General features: G+C 39.3%; 3 protein-coding genes across 6 annotated transcripts; all 3 read right to left on the bottom strand.

Moving 5' to 3' along the window:
- Positions 1-173: 173 nt before the first annotated feature.
- On the bottom strand, positions 174-3,656 carry LOC110414646 (uncharacterized). The gene is made up of 9 exons (XM_021425946.1): positions 3,176-3,656; positions 2,836-3,040; positions 2,540-2,630; positions 2,153-2,298; positions 1,648-1,891; positions 1,437-1,541; positions 1,170-1,352; positions 887-1,091; positions 174-778 (listed from the first exon to the last, which is right to left on the bottom strand). Exons 1-9 carry the CDS (start codon positions 3,405-3,407, stop codon positions 294-296), a joined length of 1,896 nt encoding a protein of 631 aa, XP_021281621.1. The 5' UTR covers positions 3,408-3,656; the 3' UTR covers positions 174-293.
- Positions 3,657-4,198: 542 nt separating this feature from the next.
- Positions 4,199-12,724, bottom strand: LOC110414645 (uncharacterized). 4 transcript variants are annotated; one of them, XM_021425942.2, is made up of 11 exons: positions 8,668-8,682; positions 7,797-7,895; positions 7,459-7,704; positions 7,137-7,341; positions 6,845-6,935; positions 6,529-6,674; positions 5,768-6,011; positions 5,561-5,665; positions 5,296-5,478; positions 5,009-5,213; positions 4,199-4,802 (listed from the first exon to the last, which is right to left on the bottom strand). In XM_021425942.2, exons 3-11 carry the CDS (start codon positions 7,682-7,684, stop codon positions 4,297-4,299), a joined length of 1,911 nt encoding a protein of 636 aa, XP_021281617.1. In that variant the 5' UTR covers positions 7,685-7,704; positions 7,797-7,895; positions 8,668-8,682; the 3' UTR covers positions 4,199-4,296. The 4 variants fall into 4 exon arrangements, with proteins under 4 accessions (XP_021281617.1, XP_021281620.1, XP_021281615.1 ...); XM_021425945.2 differs by lacking the exons at positions 7,797-7,895; positions 8,668-8,682 and adding an exon at positions 12,032-12,724 and having other exon boundaries at positions 7,459-7,617; XM_021425940.2 differs by lacking the exon at positions 7,797-7,895 and having other exon boundaries at positions 8,668-8,825.
- Positions 12,725-13,230: 506 nt separating this feature from the next.
- On the bottom strand, positions 13,231-17,394 carry LOC110414644 (C2 calcium/lipid-binding plant phosphoribosyltransferase family protein). Its single transcript, XM_021425939.2, has one exon. The coding sequence runs from the start codon at positions 16,542-16,544 to the stop codon at positions 13,410-13,412; it is 3,135 nt and encodes a 1,044-aa protein (XP_021281614.1). The 5' UTR covers positions 16,545-17,394; the 3' UTR covers positions 13,231-13,409.
- Between the last annotated feature and the right edge of the window lie 506 nt (positions 17,395-17,900).

Here is a 17,900-nt window from a genome sequence, read left to right as displayed (position 1 = left end):
GTCCGTTAAAAGTGAACCGGAACCTGTTACCCAGCAACTTCCATACACTTGCAGATATGGGGGTTAAGGCAGGTATTGGAACTCACAGTATGTCAACCACAAAACAGATGTTCGGACTCTTGAGATTGGAAACTAAACAGAAGGCCTCGAGTAAGCACAAATGAGCAGGATACTTTATAACAAATATCATTTGTAGTTGTGACAAATGTAAATTTTTTTAATAAGGTGCTAAATGTAATTGATAATGACTTCAAACAACTTGAGAGTAGAAATACTATGCAAAAGATTGCCTACTAAGCTTTGGTTGGTTTAGTGGTCAGGCCGAACCCAAATGGGAAGAGGGGATCATAATGTGAATCTCCAACATTCATTGGCAACTGATCAACAGTCTTGAACCAAGTGAATGAAAGCTTGCCAGTAAAACCATAATCACCAAACAGGACATCAGCAACACCTTGACCCTCACTTCCCGGCAGCCAAGCAGCGACAATAGCATCGATGTAGCGAACATAAGGTTGGATCACAACAGGACGACCGGATACTATGACAACAACACATTTCACAGCCCCACAAACATTTCCAATTGTGCTTGGACCAGGCTCTGGAATTGTCAAATTTAAGCTGTCTCCATTTGTCTCTGCATATGGATACTCCCCTACTACAACAATGGCATATGAGAAATCGTTGGACTTGACAAATTCAGCATCAGGTTTCTCCTTGTATACAACTTTTGTTTTTGGATCAACTGTTTTCTTGATAGCAGTGAGGATTGTAGTACCTGTTCATGAAAAGGGTTTTGCAAAGGTTAAATGCATAGGTTCTAAGCATTCTTTATCAAATTCTAAAAGCAATACCTAGAAAAGTAATTTGTGGAAATATTTATTACCATCTGTGATGTTATTGCCACCTAGTCCCTGCCACTCAATTGTCCATCCACCACATTGGTAACCCAGATTGTTTGCATGGCTACCAGCTACTAGTATCTTCGGGGCCTTCTTAGGTAAGGGAAGTAATGGAGCATCGGCAGAGTTTCCATTCTTTAGCAGCACAAGTGATTTTCTCACTGCTTCCCTAGCCAACTCTCGATGTTCCTGTTGAATTGGTTGGGTCAAATCAGGATATAATAATCATCTTGGTGTTGAAAAAGCATGCTAAGCTAGTTGGCTAACCTGACTTCCAAGTTGGTCAACCAAGCTGTCATCTGCTAGCGGGTCCTCAAACAGACCCATCACAAACTTAACACGCAAAATCCTCTTCACTGCATCATCAATGCGGCTCATGGGGATGAATTTATTTTTCACCAGGTAGGTCAGTCCATCAATGAACTCTGTATAGTTGTTTGGAACCATAATCTGAAAGACAAAAAAACAGTAGGCATTAGAATGTAGAAGATAAAAATGAGCAGAAGCATAAAATTCAGCAGTTAACAAACTAACCATGTCAAGGCCGGCATTGATTGAAGCTTGAATAGAATATGTATAGTTAGCATGAGGTGGAGATGTAATCCTGTCAATACCCTCCCAATCCGAGATGACAAAGCCCTGAAACAATGTGCAACATGTATTAAAAAATTGCTTCAAGTTCTTCTGTATGGTAAACTAGAGATAGAGAAGCCAGATTTAAATCCTGTAGAGGAAATAGTTGTACCCTGAAACGAAGTGTTTTCTTAAGAAAGTTGGTGACCATCTCATGATTAGCATGATTCTTAACTCCATTCCAGCTTGAATAGGAAGTCATGACGGTTGAAACACCTTTGATAATTGAATTATGGTAGGCTGGCATATGAATGCTAAGCAAATCGTTCCTGTCTATCACCGTATTGTTCTCATTGATTCCCCTGGTTGTTCCACCATCACCTACATAGTGCTTAGCACAAGCTGCAACATGTTTCCTGGACAGCAAAAGAGGTAAAAAACAGACAGAGGAATTAGCTTTTACATTACTTATATTCAGGCAGGAGCTGCAAATTTTATGATAATATATAAATAAATTTAATTATTTAGGCAATATTAAATATGAGCATTAATTTTTTACATGTCCATTGGGAAAACCCACCAAATTTTCGAACAGAAAAATGTGATGTTTTGCCATCACTGGCTACAAAATGTATACTTTGAATGATTGTATAGTTCTAGTTTGAAAACTTGCTTACTTTCCAGCAACAAATGGAAAACCCTTGAGAGAGTTAGAAGGGATGTCTCCTTGCAATCCTGATATAATCTCAGTCATTGCTTGAACAATCTTGTGATCTTCACTGTAACTTTCATAGCATCGACCCCATCTTGGATCTCTACATACCTGTCCAATATAGTGGGATTTTGCTTATACTATAGAGGTAACACATACTAGAACGTGAGATTCCTAAGGTGCAGTTTGGCACCATGATGCAGTGCACTGCACCCCTTGGAACCATTTGGGTCCAGAGTTCGATTTTTGAGATGGTTCAGATGAGATTTATAAAATGAGAGAGGGTTACCTCTCGTTGTTGAGTCCAAAATTACATGTACTTATAAAAAAGGAAGGCAAAAGTGGAAGGTACCGCTATACAAGGTGCAAAAGCATATGGAATGCCTGTAGCTCTGACTTCAAGTGCTGTTGCAGCTCCAATCTTCTTAACTAGTGCAGGGTCCCTGGTTTAGAAAAAAGAAGCACCCAATCAATGTATTAATAAAAGCAAATAGTTAAATTGTTAAACTTCCACAGGTTGCTTAATCTTAAGGTCATGGACTGACTCATGAACCCAACACAGATAAACTGATGTTAATTACCATCAATAGCATTGACAAGAGAATGGCTAGTAAGAATGAAAGATATTAGCAAAGCAAATGAACTAGCCTGGTAGCACCTAGACCAATGTTGTGAGGGAAAATGGTTGCCTTGTAGACATTGTTGTGTCCATGAACAGCATCAATCCCATAAATCATTGGAATTCCTAATCGGGTAGATAATGAACCCTTCTGAAATTCATTGACCATGTTGAGCCAAGTCTTTGCTGAAGCTTTTGGAGCTGGGACACTCCCTCCTCCACTCAATACACTACCTGCCAAAGAAGAATCCTTTGCCCATTGAGTCTGACTCACCCAAAATCTATTAAATTTCTTTGACTAATTGCATTCGTTATATTTACTTATTCATGTATTCTCATAAAAACAAATTAACAGATGAGGCCACTTACCAATGAAATACTTTTTCATCACCTCGGCTGAAGCAACAGCCCGATCAATCTGGACCATCTGTCCAATTTTTTCCTCTAATGTCATCCTTCCAAGCAGGTCCTTGATTCGAACGTTCAATGGCTGCTTTGGATCCTTATACTTCACATGTTCTGCCTTTCCTGAGGCTGCCAAGCAAAAGCAAAGCAGAATTCCCACAAAAAAGATGGGGATTGATCTTCTTGCTCTTGCCATTCTATCCCTTTCAATGTGATTCTCACTAACTAGGATCCCAGTTTCAAGTAGCAACAGTTTCTGTAACCCTGGTCTGCAATAAAGATAAAGAACAATTTTAACCTTCAATGGCAATCAATTTATAGTTTGTGAAACGTGGGAAACATTATTAGAAGATAAACACAATAATTAATTATAGGATATCAAGTTTGGTCATGCCCCTATCAAGAATCAACTGCAAAAAGTTCGATCTCAATCATGGGGACCAAAATAGAGTTTGTACCATTCAGAAACTCAAGCATAACAATTCATATTTATCTTATTTACTTGCTTTTTACTATATTTTTTCCTTCACAAGATAAGATAAAGATTAGCTGATAAATAGAAAATCATTAAACGATTAAACAGTTCCAATTGTAATATTAGACTAATTTAAATAGATAAGGAAACAATCACTTACTTCCATGACAGTATCTGACTTAAATCCCAATTTTTCTAAATCACTTCATAAACCAATTAAAATGGAACCATGTATCAGTGAATGACTTGATTCTATACTTATAGAGTAATACTATAAGAAGTCTTGTGCAAATTTGCTACCATACTATCTCACCAAATTGTATGTAACGTTTGAATTTTAGGAGGACAGGGATCATGATGAACGGAGTTAGCTTTCTTATAATGCACTTTCACTGTGATGGGAGGATTTTCCAATGATACAATCTCTCTAATTATTAATTAATATCGTTGGTATAGGCCCCCATATTATGTTCCGCTGTCGGGATTGTTGAATATGTAACAAAATGTAAACATTTAAGAAATAATAATAATTATTATTTACTATCAAGAATTTCCAAGTACAGTGGTAATTCCAACAATGGTAAATCATGATGGCAATGATTTCATACAATTAGAAGTCCTTAGTAGTGATTTGCTCATTCGAAGGTTCTGTAGTAAGGCCAAACCCAAATGGGAAGAGAGGGTCATAATGTGGATCCCCGACATTCATCGGCAGTTGGTCAACAGTCTTGAACCATGTACGAGGAAGCTTGCCTGTAAAACCATAGTCACCAAACAGAACATCAGCAACACCTTGGCCCTCAGTTCCTGGGAGCCAAGCGGCGACGAGAGCATCGATAGAGTTGACATATGGCTGGATGACAACAGGGCGACCGGATATGATGACAACAACACATTTCACAGCTCCGCAGACATTTGTGATTGTGGTTGGACCAGGGTCTGCAATTGTCAAATTCATGCTGTCGCCTTGTGTTTCAGCATATGGATGCTCCCCTACTACCACAATGGCGTATGAGAAATCGTTGGACTTGACGAATTCAGGGTCGGGATTCTTCTTGTATACGACTTCGGTGCTTGAATCAACTGTGTTCTTGACAGCAGTCAGGATTGTTGTTCCTGTTCGTAAGAATGGTTAATGATTAGGTTCCTATAATGGACCCTTATATAAAAGCTAGAAATAAATTGCAGAATCCATTCATTATCATTCCCTCCCCACTTCCCCCTTACCAAACAAGAAAGGGAAATAACAAAACATTACTTTCCTACCTCTTTCTCTCCTACCAAACATAATGTAAGACAATGGGGGTAAACTGTTTGCTTACCGCTTGTGAGGTTGTTGCCGCTCAAGCCCTGCCACTCAATTGTCCATCCACCGCACTGATAACCCAAATTATCTGCATGACTACCGGCAACTAGTATTTTCGAAGTCTTCTTAGGTAGGGGAAGCAATGGATGATCGGTGGATTGACCATTCTTTAGCAAAACAAGTGATCTTCTCACTGCTTCTCTAGCCAACTCTCTATGCTCCTGTTGAATTTAATTGGGAAAAATTAGGACATTATAAAATCATCCTAATGTTTAAAAAACAACCTAGCTATATTAAACTAACCTGACTTCCAAGTTGGTCGACCAAGCTGTAATCTGCTAGTGGGTTCTCGAATAGACCCATTACAAACTTAACTCGCAAAATTCTCATCACTGCATCATCAATGCGGCTCATGGGGATTATATTGTTTTTCACCTGGAAGGTTAGTCCGTCGATGAATTCTGTATAGTTGAATGGAACCATGACCTGCAAGAGTGATATAACAAGCATTAATTATATGAATAAGTAAAGCATAAAAATTCTACATTTGATAACCTAAGTCTCTAACCATGTCAATGCCAGCTTTGATTCCAACTTGAATTGAATATGAATAGTTAGCATGAGGTGGAGATGTGATCCTGTCAAGACCTTCCCAATCCGTGATGACAAAACCCTGAAACAATGTTCAACATGTGTGTATAAATTTCTCAGGTACTTTTGTACAGTGGTAATGATGGGGAAACTTTTATCTCAATCCTATGAGAAACAGCTATACCCTGAAACGAAGTGTGTTCTTGAGAAAATCGGTGATCAAATCGTGATTAGCATGCATCTTAATTCCATTCCAGCTCGAATAGGAGACCATGATGGTTGAAACACCTTTGATAATAGAAGTATAGTAACCTGGCATATGAATGCTAAGCAAACCATGCCTGTCTATTACAGTGTTGTTCTCATTGATGCCCTGGGTTGTCCCACCATCACCTACATAGTGCTTAGCACAAGCTGCAACATTTCTCCTGGACAGCAAAAAGAGGGGAAAAAGACAGAGGAATTAGTTTCAAATTTTACAAGCTGCATCAGAAACTTGTCATTGACAATCTGTGATTTGATTAATATCTCAGAGCTTCCAGGTATTCTGAGTTCATCTCTAAACCAAGCAGTGAAATTTTTTTGTACTGTGGATACAAAAGTGTCCTCATCTTCTATTTTTATTTGCTTTTTCAGGAAGTGGAATGCAGGTTCACACCATTAATTCTTCCACCAAAAACATAAGTCCAATAGTGTAGTTTTTGTGTATAAATATTATTATTATTATAGAGAAATAGACAGCACTTTCACCAAAGTCTTATTCAACATCAACAAGCAACGAGGAATAAGATCACCGTGTCATACATTAATGATGGAAAAGGTTGCCTTTTTGCTTTTCATGACTTTCAATGGAAAAATAGGTAAGGTTGAATTTGTATTACAGCTAACTATGAAAAGATTATGTCTAAATCTGAATTTTAATTGTACTTTGCAAAAATTGCTTACTGTCCAGCGACAAATGGAACCCCCTTGGGAGAGTTAGCAGGGATGTCTCCTTGTAATCCTGGTACAATCTCTGTCATTGCTTGAACAACCTCGGGATCTTCGCTGTAACTTTCATAACATCGACCCCATCTTGGATCTCTGCAAACCTGTTAAAAAAATGTAGTAAAAGGGATTAGTACTGAGAAGTGGTTCTTGATTTAGCAAAGATTACTAGTTCAATTTGCTTACGTATACCATTATAAGTAGTTCGTACATACATCCCCAAAAAATGAGAAAGAGCAGAGGAAAAAAACAGGAAAAGGTGAATGAAAACTACCGCTATACAAGGTGCAAAAACATATGGAATGCCGGTAGCTCTGACTTCAAGTGCTGTTGCAGCCCCAATTTTCTTAACTAGTTCAGGGTCCCTGGTTTATTAGAAATTAAAAAATGTTCTGAACCACATCAAGGAACTAACTAAAGCAAAGCTATTAGTATATTCTCCAGCTTCCATAGGCTAATAAGCCCAACAGCTAAAAGAAACTGACAAATATGCAGTATTACACTGCAGCAATGACTAAAGAATGGCTGGTGAGAATGGAAAATATGAGCAAAGTGCATCTACTTGCCTGGTAGCTCCTAGTCCAATGTTGTGAGGAAAAATTGTTGCATTGTAAACATTGTTGTGGCCATGAACAGCATCAATCCCATAAATCATTGGAATTCCTAAGCGGGTAGATAAACAACCTTTCTGAAATTCATTGACCATGTCAACCCAAGCCTTTGCAGAAGCTTGTGGAGCTGGGACACTACCTCCTCCACTCAACAGACTTCCTGCACGCCAAAGCAAAATCCTTTTTTCCCTTGAGATACTCAAAATTGCGACATTTGGTAAAAACATTTTTCTCTTCTCGGAAGTGTTATAAACGAAGTGTGATGGATGATGCTTACCGATGAAATACTTCTTCATCACCTCAGCTGAAGCAACTGAGCGGTCAATTTGGACCATTTGTCCTATTTTTTCCTCTAATGTCATTCTGTCCAACAGGTCCTGAGCTCGGACAGGCAGTGGCTGTTTTGGATCTTTATACTTCATATATTCTGCTTTTGCTGAGATTTCAAAGCAACAACAAAGCAGAAGTCCCATCAAGAAGATGAACAATCTTGGTCTTGCCATTTTGGTTTTCTTCCTACTACCTTCAGATTAAAGAAGAATACAATGCTTTTGAGGTAACAAAAAGTTGTTGTAACATCAATTCTAAGCAATAAATATGCAGGAAAATTTTGACCTTCAACTATAATTCTGAGAAGCACAAGGCAATTAAGCAAAGAGGAGTGGGAACAGATATGCGAACACCAATCCACAATATGAGAAGAGGGAATATAATCTGACATATCGTTTGATCATGTAATCAGTAATTTACCGCATAATTCAAATGATTTTTGCACGAAAAGTATGTTATTCCAAGATTTAAGAATTAAATAAGGTTATACGTGGAGAAAAGGTGAAAACTTGGAAACAGAAAGGATGAAGAAAAGTATAAGCATCATCTTAAATTCCATAGTTTCTTCGGGACAAAAAAACAGTAAAAACCAAGATTCCTAAGAAAAAACAACCAAAAGAAAGGAATCAAATGACCCACTACAGTGGCACTAAGAATTGCAGAGCATCCATTTATGAAGCTGCTCAGAAACTCAAACAACCAAATATATGCAATGAAAAGTACATATTAAAATTGACAAAAGCATTCAATCATAAGTATTCGAAGCTTTGAAAGAAATCCCATTATTATTAAAGGATGAAAGGGAAAGAAACCAATGAAGGAAGGAACAAGAATGAATCAGGCTTGTCTTGCCATGTGATCATAATTGCAACTATATAAATGTTTGGTTTTGAAGGAACAAGCAATTACAACAATCTGAATTTTCTTGGTTTTTGCTGATGTGGCATACATGAAATGAGGAACATTAATGTAACTGAATGTAAACAGCTGATCATGTTTAGTTGAATGATATATGCCATTCTTTATAAGTTTCTAACAAGAAGAAGAGAAACTATTGCTATGGCTGGTTTCCTTCTATATTTTCTCTGCTAAAATGCAGACAAGGCAAAATATCAAGCAGGAAGAAGCAAGAAAAGGAAGAGAGTTTAGAACATACAAAAGAAAAAAATCCCAGAACTCCAATGGCTTTTGTCCCTTAGAAAGAGACACAAGACAGAAACAGAGAGAGAGAGAGAGTTAAGATGAGAAATAGCAGCTTGGGGGTGAAAGGGAGGATAAGCTAGTATTTATAAAGCATTTCTTTTGCCTTTTTGAGTTTGCATTAGAAAAGAAAAAGTTGAAAACAATAGAAGAGTCAAGGGGGAGAAAACTGGAGATGTGACTGCTAAGCAATAACCCTCCTTTGATAATGAATTCTTTTTGGTGTCAGTATTTTATGAGCCACATCACAATAATTCATTCTTCCAATTTTTAATAATTTAATGCTTTGGTTTCCCTCTCTATTGATGAATTAGCAACAACCATCACAATACAACCATCAGGCACTAGACTTTCCCCCCCTTGACGGTGCCTTCTTTCTTCTAAAAGAAAAATAAGCACAATAAACAAATGATATTTTCATCAATCATATGCTTAATTTAATGAAATAGAGATAAGATTGCAACTTCAAAGATTATACTGTTGTGATCTTGCACAGAGGCCAACCTGATTTTTTGGTAAAAAAAATATTAAAATAATCTAAAGTTTTGTCTGCCATTCTGACCTGTCGGTGTCTTCCAAATGATTCTATCACACCAAACAAAGAGATGGTCAAAAACATTTTTCATCTTGTTTAAGTGAATCATACATTTACAAACTTAATTTCTGTGATAATTAAAGTCAAAATTATCATCTCGGTCATATAGATAAAAGGAATTAATTTTTTTTTCTTGATTTAAACAACGAGCCATGATGGATCATTGGGACTAGAATGTTAAAATCTCTTCTTATAATTAGAAAACAAAATTCGGGTTTATTTAATTTCGTTTAGTAAGCTGATTACAATATCAAAATTTGTGTATGAAAGCATTCCAAAAAAATGAAAAGAAAAAACAGACTTGTCGATATGGGGGGCTAAATATCTTTGATAAAAATTCGAAGTTGATTTCATCATGTCCTTAGCTTAGCTAGGCATCTTTCTAAATGCTCAAAGAGATTTTGTAGCTAATGGACAGGTTAGTGATCTAAAGAGGTAGTAATCTTGCTTTTAATCTATAATTAATGCCTTTTTGTTAGCTGGCCGCTCACTTTCAGAGAAATGCTTATCAACATTTATTGGAAACAGGGGATTCCCCGTTTCTAATGGCAGGCCAAAGACCAACTTTTAATTAGTGGTTTGTCATGACCAGTGATATATCTTCAATATCTATGCTTGAGAAGAAAGTTTTTGAGGAAGAAAAATCGAAAAAGTAGTTGAGCAATCACAAAAATGCTGTCATAATCTATTAAAAATTACTTATTTGTATTTTACGTAAGTATTCAAAAAGGAAAATTATTAAACATCCCGTCATTTCATATTAATTAAATTTTCCCTTTGAATTCAAATGTTTTATTAAATATACTTCTTCTAGAGAGCAAAAAAGATTGAAGTTCGACTATTCGAATAAAGATATATATATATATATATATTTATCATTAAATTACATGTTTAAGTGCAAATTATTTCATATAAGTAATAATTATGATTTGAAAAAGAAATGATCAATTAGTTTTCCGAACTTCCAAACTTATGAAGTTTTTGTTTTCATGGTAAGTTGTTTACAATTGATTAAAGTCAATAAAACACATCTAAATCTTAGAAGAGGAGAACTTGGGGAAGATGACGGCGACCATTGTTGAATTATAAAGCATTCTTATCATAAAAATACGGATTGAATTTTACCAGATGCTGACTACAAACCACAACTTTCTTGCCTCAAACAATTTTATCTTGCTTGCATGCTCCGTACACAACTGTATTTTGACATCAATTCTAAGAATGGGGTTTTTAGTTTAATTAATCTAACAGTGGCTACGAGGTTGTCTGGTCAATTTGATCTATCCACATACTTTGGATCAATAAGACACGTTAATCTTATTCAGTTTCTGTTTCAAGTTGTCTCAGCTGGAGAAAACAATGGTAGCAAATGTACCCAAAGATGATGTTGTTTTTGTCTTTGCAAAGTTCATAGCTGGCCCGAGCTTTTGCTTGGAAGGGGATGAACTAGTTCGATGTGTCTCAACACTCAAAAGCCATGTATCTAGCTGTCCCAGGGACCCAAAATTAGGCAAGCTTGGAGCGGATTTTTCCAGATCCCTTGTGAACTCAAGCTTTAGTTCAACCAATGAATTAAACAGGGTCGTGAATGACTTGTTGTTTAATTGCAATTATTGAACTCCATTTTAGGGCTTCTGATCTATGTTTGCAGTGCAAAATTAGGACAGGGTGTCAATGTCTTCTGGTTGGGAAAAAACAGAACATTAGACTGAGTTTTCTGAATATCCATCTTTTGTTTCTTTCTTCTTCTAAATGTGAATAAATGTACCTGGAACAAGCTGGTTTGAATCAAAAAACTTGCCCTTTAAAGTAGTTTTGTACCTAGAGGAAGTCAAATTTCACAGTGCCAATCCAAACTTTGTCGGTGAATTACAAGTGCTCTAGCACTTTGCATTCCAAGTAGACAAACGGGTAAAAAGTAGATGATCTGTTGTTTTCTCTGCACCACTTCCTAGGAAACAATCAGTGATTCTGACAGGCTGCAAGCCCCATCCTAACTTGGAAATTGGAACCAAATCAACTTGTGCCAATTAATTTTGTTTTTCTTTTTTGTGTTATTGGATTAATCCCACGATCTGTATTAGCCTTTTTGGGAATCCTTATAGTTTGAGACAAAGCAACTAGGAAGTAAATGAAGTAGCCAGGATTGGTTGCAATAGCTTCGACCAAAGGTACTTGGTGCAGACCATTGACGTTGTTGGCATTTTCTTATTGCTGATGTTTACAAGAACAATGACACGGTGGTTAAGTAGATTTTCAGGTGTTACAAAAGGAGCAAGACAACAAAGGCCAGAAGAAACTAAACACTCCAAAGCAACAAAGAAAGCTTCAGAGCAATAAGAAACAACTAATGACCTAGACTACCCATGTTTGGCCACCAGTCTTGACTTAAGTGTCGATATTAATGCTTATCAGCTATGTATGTCTGCAATGCAATTAAGACAGGCATACATTTAGTAATATGTTTTAAAAAAAAAAAACAAAACAATAGGACTGAGTTTTCAGACCATGATTCCTTTCTTCTTCCTTCAACAAATGTGATTTGTGTAGCTGGACCGAGTTGGTTTGATTTGAAAGGCAACAAATTACTTGCCTTCCAAAGCAGTTTTTGCCTAGAGAAATTCAATATGGCAAATCCTAATTGGTCATGAATTCAAAGTTTTTTAGCATATAATTCCAAACAGTTTAAGAAACATTCAAAAGCAAACGACATCTATGAACTAACCTTATTAATGTATTAACATTCAAAGAAGTTATTCCTTGCTCCCCTGCGGCTGCTTCTGTCAGCTTGGTGATGTTCTTCAAGCGGTGCTGGTTCAAAGGTTGATCTGGGAGGCTTTTTGCTGCTGAAAATTCCTGCTTCACTTTAGGAGGATCCCATTTTGCTCCTTCACTATCCGCATTGCTTGTTTGCTAAGGAGATCTGTCGGCACATCCATTGATTGTTGGCTTTCGACTTCAAGGTCTGATGGCTCCTTTGCAGGAAGCAATTTTTGCTTTAGGATCTCGATGGTTTCCCTTAGGATCTGGTGATTGGATATGGGTTGTTTTGTTTTACGACTGCCAAGCTTTCTTGGATTTTGGGTTAGAGAGGCATGCTTGATGTTCTAGGTAGGATTTTAGGAAAGGGTGAGAGCTTCATTTTGATTGTTCAGCTCAGGTTAGGGAAAGAATCTTCTTTTGTTTTGGGGGAAGCAGTCTCCTCATGTAATTGTTTATTCTCTCCTCTCAGCACAAGCTTGAATCCCTACGCCAGCAGGAGTCTTCACAAGGTTAAAGCCTTTATATGGCATAGCAGCTTAGTGCCAATAAAATCACTTTTCAAACAAAAAAAAAAATTCAAGCCCCAGGTCTAGGCTTCTGTAAAGCAGGTGCTCTGCTAAGTACTGCAAACCTGGTTATGAAAAGAGTACTTAGGAACAGGATGTAGGGACCAAACTATCTCGCGCCAATCAAATGCGTTTCTGGTTATTCTTTTAGAATTCCCATGGATCAGCAGCTTTACATTTACCAGCCTATGAATTATAATCCAATTAATAAACAGAATTAGCATTATCAGCTATCAGTCATGGGAATTATGTACCCACACAACGGCTTGGACATAATAAATTACCTGAACTAACTTCCAAAGAGGAAGAGACGATTGAATTAGTTGGTGATACCTATCTGCTTTTGTCGTTGATATTGGCAAGAATTATAATCTTATTGTTTTTCCAACAACGTGCTACCAGTCAGAGCCTGACCTCTTGGAACAGTGGCTGGCTGTTATCCATTGAGCAGACCAGGCCCTCATCTTGGGTCAAAGAGAAGAAATCATTGCAGTGACGTTATGCCGATTTGCAAGTCATCCAATTTTTTTATATATCTTGATATCCTTTAAGAATTACAAACAAGCAAGCAATTATACTATCATACAAGGATTAATTATCACTTATTAATAAATTTATTCATTACCTCCTTTTTGCTTAGCAAAAAAGACTCTGCAAGTTACACGTAAAAGTAACAAGAAAACACAGTAGTTCCCTATATAATATCTATATAATATAATCGAAGTGCTTTCACTTAACTAGACGTAGAAAAAGACTGCCCCCTTCCCCTTCAACCTACATGATCCTGTCAGACAATGCTGGCAGCCTTCGGAAGAAGTTCATCGCCGGCGATGGCATCCGGTCCCGGAACAGTGGGTGCCGGAAATAGTAGAATCCAAATGCCATTGCTACCATCTTCGGCGACACCAAGTACAACAAGAATGCCACCACGAAACATAATCCTACAAAAATCCCCGTGGCACGAGGGTCCCGCCACGTCACCAAAGCTTGTACACGTTCGCCTTGCGTGGCGAAATCACCCAATATGTTTTGCACACGTGCTCCAACCGCACGTAACTTGTCGTACCTCACACGTATGATTTCCGGTGATTGGGTGCTCGGCATTGTGTCGAATTCTTCATCAAGTTCGTCACGATCAACGGTGTCCGCCAATGAGATCTTAGGGCAAAAGTGGGGTAGCTTGTCCCTTGATCTAAACCTATAGTTCCAAACTCCAATCACAAACACATAAAATGCTAATGTGGGGACAATCAAATCAGGGAACCAAACAAGCATCACCAGCAATGCATGCACAAGTATCGTAGCCGTTGGATTCTTCCACGCACGTGTATTCTCAATCCACCTTACGATATCGATTAAACCCGATAGCACATTGACTATCCTTGACCAATTCGCACGTACTTTCCGCATGCTAAACGTGTGTGAATCCGCATCAAGCATGTAACGTACCACGTCACTCCTGAGAGGGGGCTCCGATCGTGACAAGTGGGCGGCCAAGAGTTTCACAGTTGTGCTCCTCAACATCTCTTGTTGGGCCATTCCCAAAGGCTTGATATGGTGCATCAACGGTAACAAAGGCTGAGAGTACACGTGTAAGAAATCTAACGTTGGAGCCGCACGGACAAACCTTACAGCCACCTCTAGCTCACCCATTTTTTGTACTCCACAATTACCCAACATCACCAATGGATACGTATTCTTATACACCTTACCCGTCTCCAACGTTGATATACGTATTCGTACTTTACCCATACGGGAATCAGGACGCGTGGCTTCTATTCTCCCGTCGATATCCAACGCTCCCCAACTATCAAATACGCCAATTGTCAACACTGTACATGGATCATACACCTTCCACGTGTACTGCTCATTCCATTTCGGATCCAAAGAATCCGATACTGTACGGGTTCGGACCCATTTCGACCCGTATTTGGCCACGGTGTATGCATCTGTGGACCCTTTGCTGTTTATCGTTTTCATCGGTAACAAATTCTTACAGCCAATGATCCCAAGCTCAAGTGTCCCGACCGCTGGTTTCCACAATTGTCTTGCTGTCGGTCGATAATCGCTGCAAACGTGCGCCGCCTCGTCCATCACGTGATATCCACCGTCAAAACAAAGGCTCAAATGTACTCTACCTTTGTACCCTTTTTTCTCGTTTTTGGGGTCCTCGAGATTGAACCATCGGGATATTACTTTCCGATCATCGACGCGACGTTCAATAGCGGTTAGCGATATTCCGACGACTCCCAACGTCACCGGTCCTTTTGATTGCCGGTACTCAAGGTAGAATATTAAATGGTCGCCAAATGGCTCGGCGGCTACGAACATGAGATCTTCATTCCATGACGGATTGCCGTTGCGGGAAACGGAAACTTTAGTTTTCTGCACTTGGAATCCCATTTGGACTTTGATTTGAAACGAGCCTTCTTTTAATGCCGTTAACGGCAAAATGTCTTGCGCTTCGAGGACGGAAGCTCGAAGGTACCAAAGCTTAGGGGAGAGATAAATTTTGGCGCGGGAATTGATAGGGTTGCCAGCAGTGTCCGATTTCCATGAATCAGGAAATGCCTCGTCAGCTTGGGTCCCGATCCAGGTGGCAAGCATCAGATCTCCTCTATGGGCTCCACCTCCTTCCAACCTGTACCATTGCGGAGCCAACGGGCTGTCCGGTGGGTCCCGTAAAGGAATCTCAGTCGCATCGAAGCAAACTCCACCCAAGAAATTGGCGCCGCCCGCATCGGCCCAAACCGAAACTTCTAGAAAAGACGACGTTTCAGGTGCGTCGCGGGCGAAGGCGAACGTCTGGTCCCACTCAAAATACATGGCTTTTCGAGCCGGCTTTGATGTGACGCGGCAACCGGAGATGGCGATCTTAACGACAGGGTTGCCATTGGTGGGGAGGGAACCGGCTTTCACCACTTTGACGAAGACATAATGCATTTTTTCAACGAGATCAAATGAGGATTGTTCGATCGGGGTGTGATCAGGTGGGCCCACCGAAGAAGCATAATTGGTGGGGGTTGCTGGCCGTGTGATTGGCGGCGGAGCAGAGGTGGTTCGGGCAACTTTAATTTCCGGAATGGACCCAGATGTTGATGCCATGATCTCCGGTGGGGGGGTTGGGGCCCAATTTGCTGACGTGGGCTCAAGCACAATGTCATCATCGGGATGATCAGGTTGTGCGGATTGTGAATCTGCTTCTGGATCCACTTGATCAGCTCCTTCTGCGGGCTTTTCACCATCAGCTGCACCATTTTCTTCTCCCGCTGGCGCAGCTTCCTTAGCTTTCTCACCTTCCGCAGGCGGCTCACTCGGCGCCGGCGCTGGATCCCCCACTACTGAACTTGCCGGCGAGTCATTAGGCTTCACCTCAGCGGTAGCTGGCTGTTGGTCAGAAGACACAGGGGCCGCTGCCGAATCCGACGGAGGCTCCGCCTTCACCTCCTCCGCCTTCGTCTCCTCCACAGGCGGCGTCGCCACTGGCGGAGGTGGCGCCACTTCATCAGCATAATAAATCTTCAAACCAATCTCACCTTGAACCCAACTAAGCAAATATTTCTTCTCCAAAGGATAATAAATCAAAGCCTCTTCACCTTTCTTAACAAACTGTTCAGAACTCAACTTTATTCTTCCCAATAAATTTTTCCTACTGGTTGGCCCATGATTCTTATCATGGTAGACGTCGAGTTCAAGCATGTCATTGAAAACATCAGAGGGTTTTTCCACGTTGAACTGAAGAACCTCGTTCCATGTAGGGTTTATGTCCCTCGTAACTGTCCTCGTCCTCTTCCTTTGCCCGTAGTAGTCGATCACAACGTAAGGACTCGACGCCCCGTGACCGTCTTTCGGTACTAGATTACGTGCATCAATCACTTCTACGACCAGTTTCTGAGTTGTTGTTGCCATGAGAAAACAAAGAAACTATCAAAAGAACTTGAGAAGATTTTTTCTTTTTCAAAAAAAAAAAAATTCAATGTTACATTATATTTTGGATGAAAAAAAGAAGAGGGTTTTTCTGGGTTCATAGAAATATGTCATGTAATGTGAAAGAGAGGGCAGTAGGAGCTAACTGGTGGGAAGATAAGGAGATTTAAAGGTGCTTAACTTAACCTTCAAGGAGAAATAGTCATTTGGATTTTGCTTGTGAAGCTGACACGTTGCTTTTTGTATTATGACAGTGAAGATTCTTTGGCTTTTATATATATATAACTTTGTTTAGCTTTTGCTTTTGGCGGTCCTTCAGCAACAACTAAGAAGATCTGAGATTTGATGAGCTGAGTAGCATAAAGAAGGCATGGGATATGGAAGCTTTTGTCAAAGATGAGTCACTTTCTTTTTGGAGTCACACCGACCAGGTCACTCTGTCATCCTCTCCAGCAACCCTTTCTTTTATAATAATTGGGTTATTTGACAAAGAAGAGGCAATTATCAGTGGCGTAGTCAGCACCACCCCCTTCTTTCTCACAATCCAATGAAACCCTGATTGCAACGTGTAGGGTATACTAGCCCATGCAGGTGGGATCTACCCTTTTGGTCACTTTTCTGAAACCGAGTGGAGGAAAGTTTGGCGGTAGATGAATTCTTGAAAGGAAAAGGAAATATGCTTATAATTGCAATGACATAAAAGGCAAAGATCCAAACCTGGTGTGTGAAAATGGTTCAAGTCTGTTTGACAAAGAGTCGTTTGCTTTAGCTATACTTTATAAAGAAATTTATGATGGATACAAAATTGTTGCTGATTCTAAAGAATGGAGGGGGTTTTCTGTATGGAAATGGTGATAGGTAAAGTTGGCTAAATTTATTTGAATAGAAAGTCATTTGGTTTTCATGGATCTGTCAAACTCAAAAGGAGGGTTGATAAATCTGAAGAATTCATTTCTTGGAACCTAAGCATTTGGCATTTCATTTTAGGCAATAAAAACAAAGTAGCAATATGTGTAATTGACATGTAAAGTAAGTTGATTTCTTTCAGCTTGAAGGGGGACTACTAAAGAGAAAAGGGGAGATGATAAGGAGTAGAGAAGGCTGCACCAAGCCACTAGGAAAATAGAAATTCACTATGTTTGGTAGACAAAAGGGAAGGGGAAAAAAGGAATGGGGGAAAAAGAAAAGGAAGCAGAACAGCTGCTGTACTGCAACAGTTCTTCCAAGAAATGGTTGGGAATTCAAACATAAAAAATGGTCAGATTTGGAGAATCATGGAGGAAGTAGGCCATTAGGGAATATTTAATTTGACCCTTTTCTTCCTTTAAGATTGGAATT

The sequence above is a fragment of the Theobroma umbraticum genome, unplaced genomic scaffold (genome assembly GCF_002168275.2).
Source record: "Theobroma umbraticum cultivar Fairchild unplaced genomic scaffold, ASM216827v3 scaffold_147.0, whole genome shotgun sequence".
Lineage (NCBI taxonomy): Eukaryota > Viridiplantae > Streptophyta > Magnoliopsida > Malvales > Malvaceae > Theobroma > Theobroma umbraticum.
This window is presented reverse-complemented; position numbering and strand designations above follow the sequence as displayed.

Coding starts and splice junctions, on each gene's coding strand:
- LOC110414646 (XM_021425946.1), bottom strand. CDS start 3,407: ATGGCAAGAGCAAGAAGATCAATCCCCATCTTTTTTGTGGGAATTCTG. Junction 2,631..2,835: donor ATTGGTCTAGGTGCTACCAG/GCTAGTTCATTT, acceptor TTTCTAAACCAG/GGACCCTGCACTAGTTAAGA. Junction 1,092..1,169: donor TTGACCAACTTGGAAGTCAG/GTTAGCCAACTA, acceptor CCAATTCAACAG/GAACATCGAGAGTTGGCTAG.
- LOC110414645 (XM_021425940.2), bottom strand. CDS start 7,684: ATGGCAAGACCAAGATTGTTCATCTTCTTGATGGGACTTCTGCTTTGT. Junction 5,214..5,295: donor TCGACCAACTTGGAAGTCAG/GTTAGTTTAATA, acceptor TAAATTCAACAG/GAGCATAGAGAGTTGGCTAG. Junction 4,803..5,008: donor CGGCAACAACCTCACAAGCG/GTAAGCAAACAG, acceptor TCTTACGAACAG/GAACAACAATCCTGACTGCT.
- LOC110414644 (XM_021425939.2), bottom strand. CDS start 16,544: ATGGCAACAACAACTCAGAAACTGGTCGTAGAAGTGATTGATGCACGT.